The sequence below is a fragment of the Phacochoerus africanus genome, chromosome 4 (genome assembly GCF_016906955.1).
Source record: "Phacochoerus africanus isolate WHEZ1 chromosome 4, ROS_Pafr_v1, whole genome shotgun sequence".
Lineage (NCBI taxonomy): Eukaryota > Metazoa > Chordata > Mammalia > Artiodactyla > Suidae > Phacochoerus > Phacochoerus africanus.
Genome location: NC_062547.1, coordinates 71822100 through 71838463, shown reverse-complemented (window position 1 = coordinate 71838463; position 16364 = coordinate 71822100). Strand labels below are relative to the sequence as shown.

Here is a 16364-nt window from a genome sequence, read left to right as displayed (position 1 = left end):
ATGACAAGTTCACACTCACGTCTAAGGAAATACACTTGGGCAGGCACACACACCCGCAAACAGAGGATCGCTCATCCTCCCCAGTGAGCGCGCACACACAGTGCGCGCGCGCGCGCACACACACTCCTCCGCAGCCTCCCCGCCACCACCGCAGTCTGGGCCCGCCCCACCCTGCGGCGAGGGGCTGGTCGAGGCGAGGGGACAGGGTCCCGGGCCAGGGCCGGGGGCGGGGCGCACCTGGGCTCCGCCCCGGGGCGGGGCCGACGCAGCGTCGTGAGCGCGAGCGGCCGCACCTGGCTCGGCTGCGGCCCCGGCGGCAGCTGTGGTGGTGGCGGCGGCGGCGGCGGGCCCGGCCCGGGTGCGAGCGCGGCGCAGCCCAGTCCAAGCGAGCGCGGAACCGGCGCCCGCAGCCCCGGCGCCGCCATGGTGGAGGCGGCGCCCCCCGGGCCCGGGCCGCTGCGGAGGACCTTCCTGGTGCCCGAGATCAAGTCGCTGGACCAGTACGATTTCTCGCGGGCCAAGGCGGCGGCCAGCCTGGCGTGGGTGCTGCGGGCCGCGTTCGGGGGCGCAGGTACCCGGCCGGGGGAGGGGGACGGCAGGTGCGGGGGGCGGGGCGCCGCGCCGGAGAGGCCGGGGCCGTGGGAACAATAGCGCCGGCTGCCGGGGGTCTCGGGCCCGGGCCCCTCTGCGCCGGGCCTCTGGGCTTCCTGCTCCGCCGGGGCCATGGACTTTGCCCGCCCGGCTGCGGGAGCAGGGTGGGGGTGGGGCCGGCGGCCCAGCTCCTCGCCGGGACCCGGGCGTCCTGACCCCCAGGTGAGCTGGGCAGGGGGCTGCAGGCCGAGTGGTGTCTCCCGGCGCGGGCCTGGCTTGGCACACCCTTCCCCCCTTTACACACTCACATCACGCGCCCGCGAGGACCCCCGCCCCCGTCCGGCCCGGACACACACCCGGAGTCGGCCCTGGCCGCGCTGCGGGCGGCGAGGAGAGCCCCGGGAACCCCCTCTTTCGCCTCCCTGTTCCCGGTCGGCGGCTCGCAACTGTGACTTATTGCCCCATTTTGCCTAAGAGGCGGGCGAGCTCAGCAGATGCGAAATGGCTAATCCAGGATCTCTGCGGGTGGGGGCCCAGGTGTAGGGCCTTCTCCCACTTCCTCCCCCAGGCCCACATGTGTGAAGAACTCCAGCCGCCCCACGGCGGCGGGATGCGGGTGGGTCCCTAGGATTTGAGGCCCTGGGCAGGCTCAGTCATGGCCCCGTGCCAGAGCTGGGCAACCAGGGCCTGGCGCTGGGGAAGATGAGTTAATTAAGGTCTGGGCCTTCTGGGGGGACGCCCTGCCTCCCACTGGTCCTGCCCACTGGTCTTGGCACCAGCTGGGCACAGCCCATCCCCCCTTCAGTGGCCTTCCCAGATCAACCTGTTCTGGGTGTGGGTCTTGGTGACAGGTGTCCGTCTCCTGGTTCTGCCCAAGCCTGTCCTTTTCTCCCAGTGTCTTTTCCTGCATCCTCCCACGCAGGGCCCACCTACCCCCCAAGAATCTGCTTGAGGAAGAGGGGGGCGGGCGGGGAGACACCCAGCTCTACCTTAGCCCCTCATGTCCCACATTATGAGGCCGCTAAGAACTCAACTTTGGGAATCAGAGTTGGATCTGAGTCCTATGTTCCACTAGAATATGGATGAACTATCCCACTTCTCTAAGTGTACCCTTTACTCCTGTTAAAGAGGGCATTCATTGGTGGCAGTTCCCTGGTGATCTAGAGGTTAGGATTGGGCTCTTTCACTGCTGTGACCGGGGTTCAAAACCTGGTCTGGGAATTGAGATCCCATATCAAGCCACTGCACACCAAAGCCAAAAAAAAAAGAGCATTCATTCACTTATTTATCCATTTCACAAATGTCTGTGGGGCACCCGCCAAGTGCCAGGGTGGTGCTGGGGTGATTGGGGTCCCAGTATCTTCCTCACAAGGTTTCTCACTGTAGAATTCTTGGCACTGTGTCTGGCACACAGTATGTGTTCAGTGGATATCACTTTTGCTGCCACTGTGACCGGTGGTATTTTTATTAATATTATTACTTGGAGTTCCCATCATGGCACAGTGATTAACGAATCCGACTAGGAACCATGAGGTTGCAGGTTCGATCCCTTACCTTGCTCAGTGGGTTAAGGATCCAGTGTTGCCGTGAGCTGTGGTGTAGGTTGCAGAATCGGCTCGGATCCCGCGTTGCTGTGGCTCTGGCGTAGGTCGGTGGCTACAGCTCCTATTAGACCCCTAGCTTGGGAACCTCCATATGCTGCGGGAGCGGCCCTAGAAAAAGGCAAAAAAAAAAAAAATTATTCATCATCTGGCCAGAGGACAGAACAGAAATTCCATTTTGCAGAAAGAAAAGTCAGGTCTCTGGGGAGATGCCCTGACTCACCCAGTTCTATTCTCACTGACCCAACTCCCTACGTTGTGTGACATCCTCCCTGAGGGGCAAATTCAATCTCCACCCCTCCTCCACCTACCCACCTCTCCAAACAGAGGGACTGGAGGAGGTGGGACACCAGGCTCTGAGAGGGAAGTGGGGGGCCCAGTTCTGCTTGATTCACAAACTCTGGGACTCTTTACTGATGCCTGTTGGGTGCCAGGCCAGTGCTGGGCCCTGGAAAGAGACAACTGAGATGGACTCCGGAGAGAGGGGGATGGGACTTGAAACCAGATCACTGCTGCTCAGAGTGATAAAGTCTGTGATGGAGAGGCGCGCAGCGGGCCAGGGGAGGAAATCCCTGAAGTCTTCTAGGGAGGGGAGGAGATGGGAAAGCTCCTAAGAGAAGGGAGCATTTGAACCTTGTAGGGTGTGTAGGAGTTTGCCAGGGGGAGGACACCCCGTGTGCAGAGGCCTGGTTTATGGATCAACAGGGAATTCTACAAGAAAAGTGTGCAGGTCCCGATGGTAGCCAGGGAGGAGGCTGGTAAGATTTGAGGACGGCCTCTCAGGCCATGGGTGGGGATCTGAGGGCCCCGGGGAGCTGGGGAAGGTGTCTGGGGACTGAGATATTCAGTCGCCCAGGGGGAATAGCGGCTGGGGGAAGGGATAGTTCTGGTGGCCCGGGGGCACAAGTGTGAGGAGGCTGGGCCGGAATGCAGGCGACTGGGCTCTGCTCCTCTGCTCCAGCAGAGCTCCAGCTTAGAGATAAGATTAGGAAGGATGCCATCTTGATACAAGTTGGGGAAATGACCAGATGTCGTCCCTTTGGCCTCCAGAACCCTCTGTGTGATGCATAGGAAACTAGGGTCCCATCGGCTCTGCCCTTGACTAGCTGTGTGATGTAGTCATCTTAGCTCTCTGGGCCTTGATTTTGCCATCTGTACAATGGATAAGAATAAATCTCAGGAGTTCCCGTCGTGGCTCAGTGGTTAACAAATCTGACTAGGAACCATGAGGTTGCAGGTTCAATCCCTGGCCTTGCTCAGTGGGTTAAAGGATCCAGCTTTGCCATGAGCTGTGGTGTAGGTCGCAGATGCAGCTCGGATGTGGCGTTGCTGTGGCTCTGGCGTAGGCCGGCAGCTGTAGCTCCGATTCAACCCCTAGCCCGGGGATCTCCATATGCTGTGGATGTGGCCCTAAAAAGCAAAAAAAAAACAAAAAAAAAAAAAAAAAAATTGGTAATAAAAGAAGATTTGGTACACAACAAAGAATGTGAAATATTTCATTAGATATTTAATGATGACATGTTGGAATGATAATACTTTGGACGTCTATTGGGTTAAATGTATTTCTAAAGTAATGTCACTTGTTGCTACTTTAACGTGGCTTCTAGAAAATTTTAAACTACCTTTATGGCTCGCATTATATTTCTGTCCAACAGTGCTGCTCTACTGTAACTGCTCGATAAACATTTTATAGTATAGAGTAGTGGGTATCAACCAAGGACAAGTTTGTCGCTTAGGGGACATTTGGCAGTGTCTTGATACATTTTTGGTTGTGGCTACTTGAGAGGAGGAAGCTCCTGGCATCTAGTGAGGACAGACCAAGGATTCTGTTAAACATCTTACAGGAGTTCCCGTCGTGGCGCAGTGGTTAACAAATCCTACTAGGAACCATGAGGTTGCGGGTTCGATCCCTGCCCTTGCTCGGTGGGTCAAGGTTCCGGAGTTGCCGTGAGCTGTGGTGTAGGTCGCAGACGTGGCTCAGATCCTGCATTGCTGTGGCTCTGGTGTAGGCTGGCAGCTACAGCTCCGATTCAACCCCTAGCCCGGGAACCTCCATGTGCCGCAGGAGCGGCCCAAGAAATGGCAAAAAGACAAAAAAAAAAAACAACTTACAGCGCACAAGACAGCACTCCCCACACACCCAATTCCCTACACCCCCAGTTCCACTGAACACAAAATTATCCAGCCCCATATGCCAAGTGTGCCAGGGTGGAGACACACTGGTACAAAGCAGATACCTGGTAAACATTGGCTATCTGTAGCTCTAGCTCAAGTTGTCATCTTCAAGGCCCTGACAAGTCCTGCAGGAAAGAAACTTGTTTCATTTTGCTGAGGCTGGAGAGAGGAGGAGGGTCTGGGTCCAGGGAATGCAAGGAGTTCAAACCAAATGACTCATTGGATGTTGGAGCCAGAGAGAGGGAGGGATGGTGATCTCTCACTGAGATGGAGACAGAGAGCAGGAGCAGGTTTGGTGTAAGATGCTGAGGTTTATGGGCAAGCCTGGGCTGCAGCAGGTGGCAGAGCTCAGAGGGCCATAGGAGCCATCCTAGTGTGAGATGGGTGTGGGGGTGGGGAGGCAGGTCCATAAAGGCAGCTGGAGACACAGCTGCCTAGAGCCCAGCATCGGGTGGGGGGAGCTAGCATGGTTTGAGTGGTGGGAGAGGGAGAAAAAAACTGATGTTGGGAGATGCCAGTGGGGAGGAAGGCTTCAGGAAGAAGGAGGTGCTCGGCAGAGAGCCCAGGAGAGATAGTGGGCATTGGAAGGCCACTGCTGGCCTTGGGGAGGCCGGGAGCAAGGAGGGCAGGGGCAGATCTGGGAGGTTGGGGTGGCAGGAAAGGGAACCAGGAGGACTCTTCTTTTTTTAATTAATATTATTTTTTTACCTCTTCTTTTTTAAAATTTTATTGATGTATAGTTAATTTACAGTGTTGTGTTAGTTTCAAATGCATGTAGAAAATTGATTCAATTTTATATATATTCTTTCATATATATTTTATATGTATTCTTTTTTCAGATTCTTTCCCTTATAGGTTATTACAAGATATAGAGTTTACTGGCCGGTGCTATGCAATAGGTCCTTGTTGATTACCTATTTTATTTTATATATAGTGGCGTCTATGTGTTAATCTCAAACCTCCTAATTTATCCGCCCCTCCCCCACCCCCTTCGGTGACGGGAAGTTTGTCTTCTATGTCTGTGGGTCTATTTCTGTTTTGTTAATAAGTTCATTTGTATCATCTTTTTAGATTCCACATAGAAGTGATGTCATAGGATATCTGTCTTTGTCTGTCTGACTGACTTCACTTAATACAATCATCTCCAGGTCTGGAGAGCTCTTTCCAGGAGCTGAGCTGAGAGGGGCAGAGAGAGACAGCCCAGCTTGGCTCAGGGGTTGGTGTTACATAGGAAGGTCAAACGTGACTTTCTCCGGGGTGGGGGAAGAGTGGGGGTGGGGAGGGCTGGAGGCAAGGATGCCTGGGTCCCGGTAGGTGAGGGCAGGGGCCTCTGGGGAACATTGCTGTGAAGGCTGGCACCTGGGGAAAGCCTGGAACGTCACGTTCAAATGTTTGTAAGCAGTAGAATCCTGCCTCCACCCCATTCTTTCAAACACACACCGAACCCCAGTATACAAAGCAGCAGCTCTAATCGGGATAAGAGTTGGGGGCCCCGGAAGACCCATGAGAAAGGACCCTCCCATACTGGCCTGGGTCACCTCCTCTACCTCCTAGATCTTCCTGGCGACTCCTTTTGATCTTTCTCCTCCCCACCCTTGGGTCCTCCTTGCTTGGGCCTCTGCCACCTCCATATGGGGTTTCCTCAAGCCTCTTCCTTCCCAGCTCCTTTCTTTAAGGGTTTTTGTGTTTGCCTCTGAGCCCCAGCCCTTCCTGTACCCCTCTCAGCCACCACTCTTTTTCCCCCACCTCCCCCCTCATTCCCCATGGGGCCGTGGGTGCCTCTCCCCCCACTTCAGTCACCAAGTTCGGGCCACTCACCAGCCGCAAATCAAAGTGTCTGCACCTTGTCCCCCCTTCCCATTCCATGCCCTGCCTGCCAGCTCACGAACCGCAGCTCATCCCACCCCAGCCTCCATCCGCTCTGAGAGGGTGTAGGGTCTAAGGACTGGGTTTGCCTCCCACTTTGAAGAGCTGTGTGGCCTTCTTGAGGTTTCCTCATCTGTAAAGCCAAGTGACCACTCGTGTCTCGGCTGCTTCTTCCTAGGGCTGCTGTAAGGCAAAGGGAGTCCACTGGGATGGGGTGGGGCACCCAGGGAGCAGGATTAAGTGATATCAGTTAAGTAATGACGTCACTGCTGTAGTCCTTAGGTGAGGGCGAGAGGGGCGTGGCTACAAGACCCCGCCCATCTGGCTTCCGGGCCACCTCCCCTCCACGTCGAAGAGCCCGCCCTCTCGCCATCTCCCTGGAGGCACTGTGCTCTCTCCCACCTCCCCGCCTTTGTATGCGGACCCCTCTGCCTAGAAGCTGTCACCTTTTCCTCTGGCAAAATCCCCCACACTTGCGCCTCCCGTCTCAGCCCAGATCCCTTACTCTCGTCCTAGTGTCATCCTCCCTGGTCCAGATCCCCCACCTCCCTTAATTGGGGTCATGTAATTGCATGTATGGGGGCCAGTGCCCGGTGGCTCTGACCCGCCATTCTCCCCCGCTGCGCCCCTCGCCCCGCAGAGCATGTGCCCTCGGAGCTGTGGGAGCCCTTCTACACTGACCAGTATGCGCAGGAGCATGTGAAGCCCCCGGTGACGCGGCTGCTGCTCTCCGCTGAGCTCTACTGCCGGGCCTGGCGCCAGGCCCTGCCGCAGCTCGGAGACGCCCCCGAGCCCCTCTGCGCTACTGGCCCTGCTTGCGCGGAGGGGCACGGTGCCTGCGCTGCCCGAGCGCCCAGTCCAGGAAGCCGACCTGAGGCACCAGCCCATCCTCATGGTAGGCCCCGCCCCCGCCCCCTTAGGCCCCGCCCACCGGTTGGCTCCTCCTACCAGGTCTGGCGCCTTTTGCTACTCTAGTGCGCCCCACCCCCCACCCCAGGGCATGTCCCACTGGATCCTGGATCCTGAGGCCTAGTTTGTGACCTCAAAGCCAGGCCCGCCTCCCAAGCCCCTCCCTCTTCGATCCCCTCCCACCTCCAGGGTCTTCCTCTTTTTACTCCCTGGAAGGCTGAGGGGAGCCTTCGACCCCGGCTCTAGTCTCACCCTTCAGCCTCTGCCCCCACAGGGAGCCCATTTAGCTGTCATTGATGCCCTCATGGTTGCATTCGCCTTCGAGTGGACAAAGACACTGCCTGGTCCCTTGGCCCTGGCCAGCTTGGAGCACAAGCTCCTTTTCTGGGTGGACACGGTAGGTGGGGGTTGGGTCAAGATGGGCTGGAGGGCCAGGATCACCCAGTGACCAGAGGACTGACACCTCCCTACTCCCCAGACCATCCGGCGGCTGCAGGAGAAGACGGAGCAAGAAGCTGCCCAGAGAGCATCTCCTGCGGCCCCTGCAGATGGGGTGGCCCCAGCGCAACCTTCGGTGAGGCTGGGGTGATGGATGGACTGAAAGAAGGGCGGACCCTCGAGGGCTGGGTGGACAGGGCAGGGCTGTGCCTCAAGGCCATTCCTGCACTGGTGGGGGGAGGGCTGGAGGTGACTCTCTCTTTCTCTGCCCTCTCCCCTCCCTCCTGTGCCTGCTCCTGCCACTCCCCTCTCTGCCTCTCTGGCATCAGTGCCCCACACGCTGGTACTGGAAGCTGGTTCCTGTAAGTGGGGCTTGTCTCTCTGCCCCGTCTGCCTGCCCCGCTTGTCGCTCTGTCCGTGTGTCTGTGTCTGCCTGCCTGTCCTGCTCCCTCTCTGATCTCCCCCCAGATATGAGCAAAGGAAGTGGGACCCCAGCCCCAGGAGGGAGGGGAAGGAACAGAGGGAAACCCCTTGGAACCCAGGGAAGGGGAGAATCTCTGCGGCTAATTGAGAGGGCAGAATTTTTTCCTGCTGGGGATGAACCTCCCCTCCCAGCAGCCAAGAGGGCGGAGCTCCCTGGGCTTGGCCGCCTGAGCTGAGATGGGAGACCGCAGCCCATCAGACACATGGATCCTGACCCCAACAGGCAGGGCACCTGGAGATGACTCCTCTAGCCAAGAGGAAGATCCTCCAACCCAAAAGAGGGTAGAAGAACTTTCCTGAGATTCCAGCTTCCCTAAGGACAGCTCCCTGCTCCCAGCTTTGGGGGCAGTGGGGTGTCCCTCCTTGAAGTGTCACAAGGGGAAAAGAAAAGTGACCCCTGCGGGGGGTGGGGAGGGGGGCAGGGGAGGCTTTGGGCTAAAGTCCTTGCCTTTGCTCACTTCAGGGCCTCCTTCCCCCCCACCCTAGGGCCTGGGTTGGGGGTTCCTCTCCTGCCTACCTGCTTCCCTTGCATCCCCTCCCCCAGCTGAAGCCTGGGTCTTTTGGGGGTGAGGGAAGAGGGTTCCCTGCATGAGAGGCTGCTCCGTGGGGTCCCTCCGGGCTGGGAGGAGCTGGGGTCCCCAAAGCCGGCCAGAGCACCATCAGGGAGCTGGACAGCCAGGGCTCAGGACAGGGATCAGGGCTGTCTCCCCCAACTCCCCCCAGAGGTGTGCTTGGGGGCCCAGCAAGTCAGCACCCCTCCCGCCCCGCTGACGGCTGCTCCTCTCCCCCCCCAGCACGCAATTGCCTTCTGTTTGAAGGAGTCGGGGAGCAAACCCCCCATGGTAATGTATCCCCCGCCCCAGGGTCCCAGGAGTCCCTGCCCCCAGCCCCCCGCTGCTGGCCTGGCTGCTCGCAGACACCTCCTCTGCCTCTTGCTGCTGCCCTTCCCCTGCTCCAGGCTGCCCCCCACTCTGGCTCTGGGACCCTTGGCTTCACGCCCCCGTCGTGGCGGAACCCCTAGGCCTCCCCGCCCAGCCTGCATGACTGCTGACCTGGGGGCCACCCTGACCTCTGACCTGACCTGGCTCCCACCCACAGATCCGCTATCGCAAGGACCGCGCCGTGGCCCGACGCGCCCCCTGCTTTCCTACCGTGACCAGCCTCCAGGACCTGGCAAGTGGGGCCGCGCTGGCTGCCACCATCCACTGCTATTGTCCTCAGCTCTTGCGACTTGAAGGTGAGTGAATGGGCCTGAGCCAGACCCTGTCCTTGGGAGCCTGGCACCTGGTGTTGGCATCTGTCCCTGGAGTAGTGCAGAGATTATGAGTGCAGCTCCCAAAATTGGGAGACCTGGGTTTGAACCTCTCTTCCCCTAATCAGCTGTGTGATCTTGTACAAGTGTCTGAACTGCTCTGCGGTTCATACAGTTCATTCCCACAGCATGTATCAACAGAGTGCAAGCTGTGTGCCAGACCCTGTTTTTAGGCATCAGAGATCCAGGCAGAATATTGTACAGACACACGCCTGACCTTGGCGGCTCACATCCTAGTTGGGAGAGAAAGACAGGAAGTTCATCTAGAAGAATGTTCTGGAGGTTCAGTGCTCTGCAGAGCACTGGGTGGTCAGGAAAAGCTTTTTGAATTGAGTTTGGGGGGACCAAGCTCTCCAGGTGGTAGGAACAGCCAAAGCAAAGGCCTGAGGAATAGCCTTCCACAGGTACCCCTTGTGAATGGGGCCAAGCCTGGGTCATAGGAGGCCCCCTGCTTTCCTGGGGCCTTGCCCTTCTTGCCTTAGAGCCAGGGACCCAGACATCCTGTCCCTACAGAGGTGTGCCTCAAGGACCCCATGTCTGTGGCGGACAGCCTGTACAACCTCCAGCTGGTGCAGGATTTCTGCGCCTCTCGCCTTCCTCGTGGCTGCCCGCTGTCTCTTGAGGACCTGCTCTATGTCCCACCGCCCCTCAAGGTAGCGCCATCTTGGGGCCTTGTGGGCAGGTGTCCAGGGCTATGGGTCCAGGGCCGTGGGTCCCATTGGCCGACCCTGTCTTCTGCCTCCAGGTCAACCTGATGGTGCTGCTAGCTGAGTTGTTCATGTGCTTTGAGGTGCTGAAGCCTGACTTCGTACAGGTCAAGGATCTGCCCGATGGTCATGGTGAGGCCTGGCCTTGCGTCTGGGGTGGAGGACGGGTGGGGAGGCCAGGCCCTGCCTTACCCTCTCCTCTGTGCTGCAGCCGCCTCCCCCCGGGCCACAGAGGCCTCTCCCCCTCAGAACAACAGCGGCAGCAGGTATGGTTCCCCTGCTGGGTTAAGACTCCACGGCCATGATAGGCCCTCCTCCTGCTGGGATGGGGCAGGGGGATGCTCCACTCCCAGGAGCGGGGAGGGGGCCCCTCGGCTGACACGCATCTCTTGGCAGTTCCCCTGTCTTCAGCTTCCGCCATCCACTCCTGTCACCTGGTGGCCCCCAGTCCCCACTCCGTGGATCCACAGGTGAGGGCAGGGGGATGGCTTGTCACTGGAGATCCCCCACCCAAAGACTGCCCCATGTTGTCCCATGTGACTGCTCCATTGGGTTCCTCTGGCACCTGAATGACTCCCGGTGACCCTGATTGACCCCCCCCAGTGACCTCCCCCTGTGGCTCAACAGGACCCCCTAGTGGCACCACATGGCCCCCAGCTATCCATCCACACAATGATCCATCAGTGACTCATCCTTTGACATCCTGTGGCTGACCCCACTCAGGGTCCCCAGTGACTCCATAATGACCACTCCCTGACCCTCCACAGGCTCTCTGAAGTCCTCCCCGTCCATGTCCCACATGGAGGCCCTTGGCAAAGCCTGGAACCGTCAGCTTAGGTGAGTATATCCACGAGGGCCCAGGCAGTGGGACAGGTGGGGCTAGGGTAGGGCTCGGGCTTGTCCCAGGGGCTGACCCCTCCCTCCGGCCGCCCAGCCGTCCCCTTTCCCAGGCCGTGTCGTTCAGCACCCCCTTTGGCCTGGACAGCGACGTGGATGTTGTCATGGGAGACCCAGTCCTCCTCCGCTCTGTCAGCTCAGACAGCCTGGGTCCTCCGCGCTCCGTGCCAGCCCGGACTCCCGCCCAGCCACCCCTGGAGACCGGTGACCTGCCCACCATCGAGGAGGCCCTGCAGATCATCCACAGTGCCGAGCCCCGGCTGCTCCCGGATGGGGCTGCCGATGGCAGCTTCTACCTCCACTCCCCTGAGGGGTCCTCCAAACTGCCGCTGGCTTCCCCCTATCCACCCGAGGGGGCCTCAAAACCACTGCCCGACGGGCCCACCAAAGCACCTGCCTACCTGCCCCACCCCGAGGGCCCCTCGAAACCGTCTCCCTGCTTGGTGGGGGAGGTATCAAAACCGCCAGCTCTGACCGAGGGCTCCCCCAAGGCTGCAGCTTCGTCCCCGGCAGCCAGCAACTCTGAAGTGAAGATGACCAGCTTTGCTGAACGCAAGAAGCAGCTGGTGAAGGCCGAGGCTGAGGCAGGGTCCCCCATGGCCACCCCTGTGGCACCGGAGGCCCTGAGCTCAGAGATGAGCGAGCTTGGAGCCCGGCTAGAGGAGAAACGCCGGGCCATAGAGGCTCAGAAGCGACGGATAGAGGCCATCTTTGCCAAGCATCGCCAGCGGCTGGGCAAGAGCGCTTTCCTGCAGGTGCAGCCACGGGAGGCTGGTGGGGAAGCGGAGGCAGAGCCGGGCCTGGCCCCTGGTGGGGAGCGGCCGGCAGGTGAGGGCCAGGGTGAGCCGTCCCCACGGCCAAAGGCTGTGACCTTCTCTCCAGAACTGGGCCCGGTACCCTCCGAGGGGCTGGGGGACTATAACCGGGCGGTCAGCAAGCTGAGCGCAGCGCTAAACTCGCTGCAACGGGACATGCAGAGGCTCACGGACCAGCAGCAGCGGCTCCTGGCCCCGCCCGAGGCCTCTGGGCCTGCCCCTCCTCCTGCTGCCTGGGTCATTCCTGGTCCCACGACGGGCCCCAAAGCTGCATCCCCCAGCCCTGCCCGGCGTGCCCCAGCTGCCCGGCGCAGCCCTGGGCCTGGCCCCAGCCCAACACCCCGCAGCCCGAAACATGCACGGCCAGCGGAGCTGCGGCTGGCACCCCTGACGAGGGTGCTCACGCCTCCCCACGACGTGGACAGCCTCCCCCACCTGCGCAAGTTCTCGCCAAGCCAGGTGCCTGTGCAGACGCGCTCCTCCATCCTCCTGGCGGAGGGGCCATCTCCCGAGGAGCCAGCAGCCCGGCCTGGCCTCATCGAGATCCCGCTGGGCAGCCTGGGAGAGCCCACGGCTGAGGATGAGGGGGACGGAAGTCCCCCTGGTGCTGAGGATTCCTTAGAAGAAGAGGCATCTTCAGAGGGAGAGCCCCGGGCCGGGCTGGGGTTCTTCTATAAGGTGAGAGTCACCTGAGTAGGTGGGGAGGCAGGTGGATGGATAGATGGTCATGGAGGGGGGAAAAGGATGGGTGGATGGATAGACCGGCAGGCGGACAGGTGGGCACATGGATAGGACTTTCCCAAAGGATGGACAGACAGATGGAGCTGGTAAGGGGACAAGGTAGATGGTTAGCCAGCTGCAAGTGGGCAGATGGACAAGGTGTATGTGGCCAGGTGGACACATAGATGGGGTGGGTAGATAGATGGACAGGGATAGGCACATAGATGGATGGGGGAGGTGACGGACAGATGGACAGGACTGGGTATATGGTCAAATGGGGCTAGGGTCCTCCAAGGGGTCTCCTCTCTCCTGCTCTCCCTCCCCCCGAGCCCCCGACAGCATCTCCCTACCAGTTTCCCTTCCTGACACTTCCATGTCTTGGCATTCTTCCTCTTGGCATCCCCATCCTGGGCCACCACCTCTAACCTGGACACCTGCAGTCACATCCTAATTGGTCTCCACATATCAGTCCCTGGCCATTTTCTTTTCTTTTTTTTTTTTTTTTTGGTCGTTTTAGGGCTGCACCTGAGGTACGTGAAGGTTCCCAGGCTAGGGGCTGAATCGGAGCTACAGCTGCTGGCCTACGCCCCAGCCACAGCAATGCCAGATCTGAGCCGCATCTGTGACCTACACCACAGCCTACGACAACGCCAGATCCTTAAACCACTGAGCAAGGCCAGGGATCGAACCCACAACCTCATGGTTCCTTGTCGGATTCGTTTCCACTGCACCACCACAGGAACTCCGTCCCTGGCCAGCAAGATTTTTTTCAAAAATGTAAATGGGACCTCGTCGCTCCCCTCTTTAAAACCTTCTGCTCGCCCCTGACCTCATCCTGTGCCATCCTCCCCAGCTCTGCATCCCAGCCACACTGGCCTCCCTGCTGTTCCACACCTGCTAGGCTTGTTCTGGCCTCAGGGCCTTTGCACCTGCTGTTCTTTCCACCCAGAACACGCTCCTCACCACTCATCCTCAGTTCAGTTCTCCTCCTCGTCCAAGGTTACTTCCTCTTGGTGTCCCCAGGCTAGATAGGTTCCCCTCCACAGTGTAGACTAACAGCCTCTGCTGCTATTCACCCACACTGAGGTAATGATTGCTTTGTGTGCCCAGAAGCCAGTATGGGCCTGTGCACAAACAGGTGCCCATTAAATGCCTTCAGACCAATTATAAAAATTCAAGGACAGGTGAGTGGCTGGCAGGTTAGGTCAACAGAAGATCAGACCCCCAATGAAGCAGGGGAGGGACACCCAGCTGGATTTGGTGCCTGCCCCCAGAATGAAGATAAGCCTGAGGACGAGATGGCCCAAAAGCGGGCCAGCCTGCTGGAGCGGCAGCAGCGACGGGCAGAGGAGGCACGGCGGCGGAAACAGTGGCAGGAGGCGGAGAAGGAGCAGCGGAAGGAGGAGGCTGCACGGTAAGGCTGGGCCCAGCCCGGGGACCCCTGCCACTGGCGACCCCATGACCTGACTGCTTCAATCCCCTCATCTGCAGGCTGGCCCAGGAGGAGGCAGCCTCCAGCCCCCAAGCCCCACCAGCTCCTGCAGCCCCAGCTGCAATCCCAGCCCCTGCTGCCCGAGCCCCAGCCGAGGAGGAGGTGGGCCCCCGGCGGGGGGAATTTACGCGGCTTGAGTATGAACGCCGGGCCCAGCTGAAGCTGATGGATGACCTTGACAAGGTGCTGCGGCCCCGGGCCACGGGGAGTGGGGGGCCAGGCCGGGGAGGTCGGAGGGCCCCCCGGCCGCGCTCTGGTTGCTGTGATGACTCTGCCCTGGCGCGAAGCCCAGCCCGTGGCCTGCTAGGTGAGGCCCCTGGGGGAATGTGGGGAGGTAGGGGGTACATTCACAGTACACTCATAGGGGTCAAGGCTTCCAGAAGGATGTGGAGGCTGCAGCAGGGTGAGGGGTGTGGGTGGAGCTGGCCCGGAGGTCTCTCTACAGCCTAAGAGGTGAGGTGCTGCTAGACAAAGAAGCCCCCTCCCGCCCAGGGGTGGGGGGAGGTTAGCCGCCAGGGGGGCTGCACAGGGTGAGGGTCCGACCCCACATTCCCTACCCAGCTGGCCAGGTAAGGCCCCCTTGGGTGTTTGTGGAGGTGAGGGAGCTTCGAGTGGGGCCTGACTGACACCCTCTGCTCCCAGGCTCTCGGCTCAGCAAAATCTACTCACAGTCCACTCTGTCACTGTCCACCGTGGCCAACGAGGCCCCCAATAACCTTGGCGTGAAGAGGCCCACGTCTCGGTGAGTTTGGCCTGAGTGGGCAGGCGCCTGTGTTCCAGGTGGCCTTTCAGAGTATGTGTGTGAGGGACAGCGAGCCTAGAAGTGTGACGGGCACCAGCGTGTGTATCTGCCGCCAGAGGGATCAAAGGACGCACACTTGACAGGACACAAGGACGGGCCTCTCTGTGCTGGGGTTCACTGTGCCGGGGGCTAGGAGAGGGTGCTGCGTGGGCTCAGGGGCACACACGACGTCCTTGGACGTGACCCGCTCTGCAGTGTCCTGGGCTTGCTCTTCCCTGGTCCTACTGCACTGGTTGGGAAGCTTGGGCCCCCAGTGACCGCATGCCCACTGCACCCCTTCCCCTGTAGGGCTCCATCTCCATCCGGCCTCATGTCTCCAAGCCGCCTGCCTGGTAGTCGCGAACGTGAATGGGAGAACGGCAGCAATGCCTCCTCCCCAGCCTCAGTGCCCGAGTACACAGGTAGGTGGGACTTCGGGTAGCAAGCGCCAGGCCCTGCCCATCTCCTGGTCCTCCCTGCTGACTGCCCTGTCCCCTAGGTCCACGCCTGTACAAGGAGCCCAGCGCCAAGTCCAACAAGTTCATCATCCACAATGCCCTGTCACACTGCTGCCTGGCAGGCAAGGTGAACGAGCCACAGAAGAACCGCATCCTCGAGGTGGGCCCGTGTGGGGGGCCTGGGGGCTGACGGGTCGGGGGGCCCTGGCTGGGCTGCTCACTGCTTTTGCCACCCGGTAGGAGATCGAGAAGAGCAAGGCCAACCACTTCCTGATCCTCTTCCGAGACTCAAGCTGCCAGTTCCGGGCCCTGTACACACTCTCCGGGGAGACGGAGGAGCTGTCTCGGCTGGCAGGCTATGGCCCCCGAACGGTCACGCCCGCCATGGTCGAGGGCATTTACAAGTACAACTCAGACCGCAAGCGCTTTACCCAGATCCCCGCCAAGACCATGTCCATGAGCGTGGATGCCTTCACCATCCAGGGACACCTCTGGCAGAGCAAGAAGCCCACTACTCCCAAGAAGGGGGGCAGCACCCCTAAATAGCCCTGTCTCAGGTGGTCCGCAGGCCGGGCCCCGGGGGCTCCGGCCGCCACCCTCCTGGAGGACAGTCTATTGGTATTCCTGGGTCCTGTCCGTCCCCAACCTTGTCTGGGTGGGGCTGGAGTCCCCACCCCCTAACTTTTGTCCCGTCCTGCTGTGGGGGCTGAGCTGGGAGGTTCAGGGACTCAGGGCTCAGCTCAGTCCCCTGTCTGTCCTCCCTACCTTCTTGAATAAAGTAATTTAAAGAGAGTGTGACTGATGGCATGGCCTGGAGGCTGGCTGGGCACTCCTCACCCCTCCCCGCCGCAACGTCTCTGCCTAAGAGGGTTTCCCACACTCGCTGTTTCCTCCAGTTCCCTCCTGACCCTGCTCCAGCCTCTCCTCTGCCCTCTTGAGGCCTGGGCGCAGCTCCTGCAAAGGTCCGGCATGACTTCCCTGCCAGGGCCCCGCGGCTGCTCTCCAGCTGCCTCTTAACTGACTTCCTGGGCACATGAGGCCTCTGGCCAGCCCTTCCTGCCCCCACTCGCTTCATTTTCCTCAATGTGGCTATTATTATTGGCCCTTCCCGGCCTTTGG

General features: G+C 60.0%; 1 protein-coding gene across 1 annotated transcript; it reads left to right on the top strand.

The window, feature by feature from the left end:
- The first annotated feature begins 364 nt into the window (after positions 1 to 364).
- Positions 365 to 16037, top strand: CAMSAP3 (calmodulin regulated spectrin associated protein family member 3). The gene is given in 19 exon segments (XM_047777181.1): positions 365 to 571; positions 6874 to 7010; positions 7012 to 7128; positions 7417 to 7539; positions 7621 to 7716; positions 8858 to 8905; positions 9162 to 9300; positions 9889 to 10028; positions 10121 to 10214; positions 10294 to 10348; positions 10479 to 10552; positions 10850 to 10919; positions 11017 to 12472; positions 13789 to 13928; positions 14006 to 14313; positions 14649 to 14748; positions 15097 to 15209; positions 15287 to 15405; positions 15486 to 16037. Coding segments are annotated over 19 exon segments (3783 nt in total). The 5' UTR covers positions 365 to 423; the 3' UTR covers positions 15792 to 16037.
- The last annotated feature ends 327 nt before the right edge of the window (positions 16038 to 16364 follow it).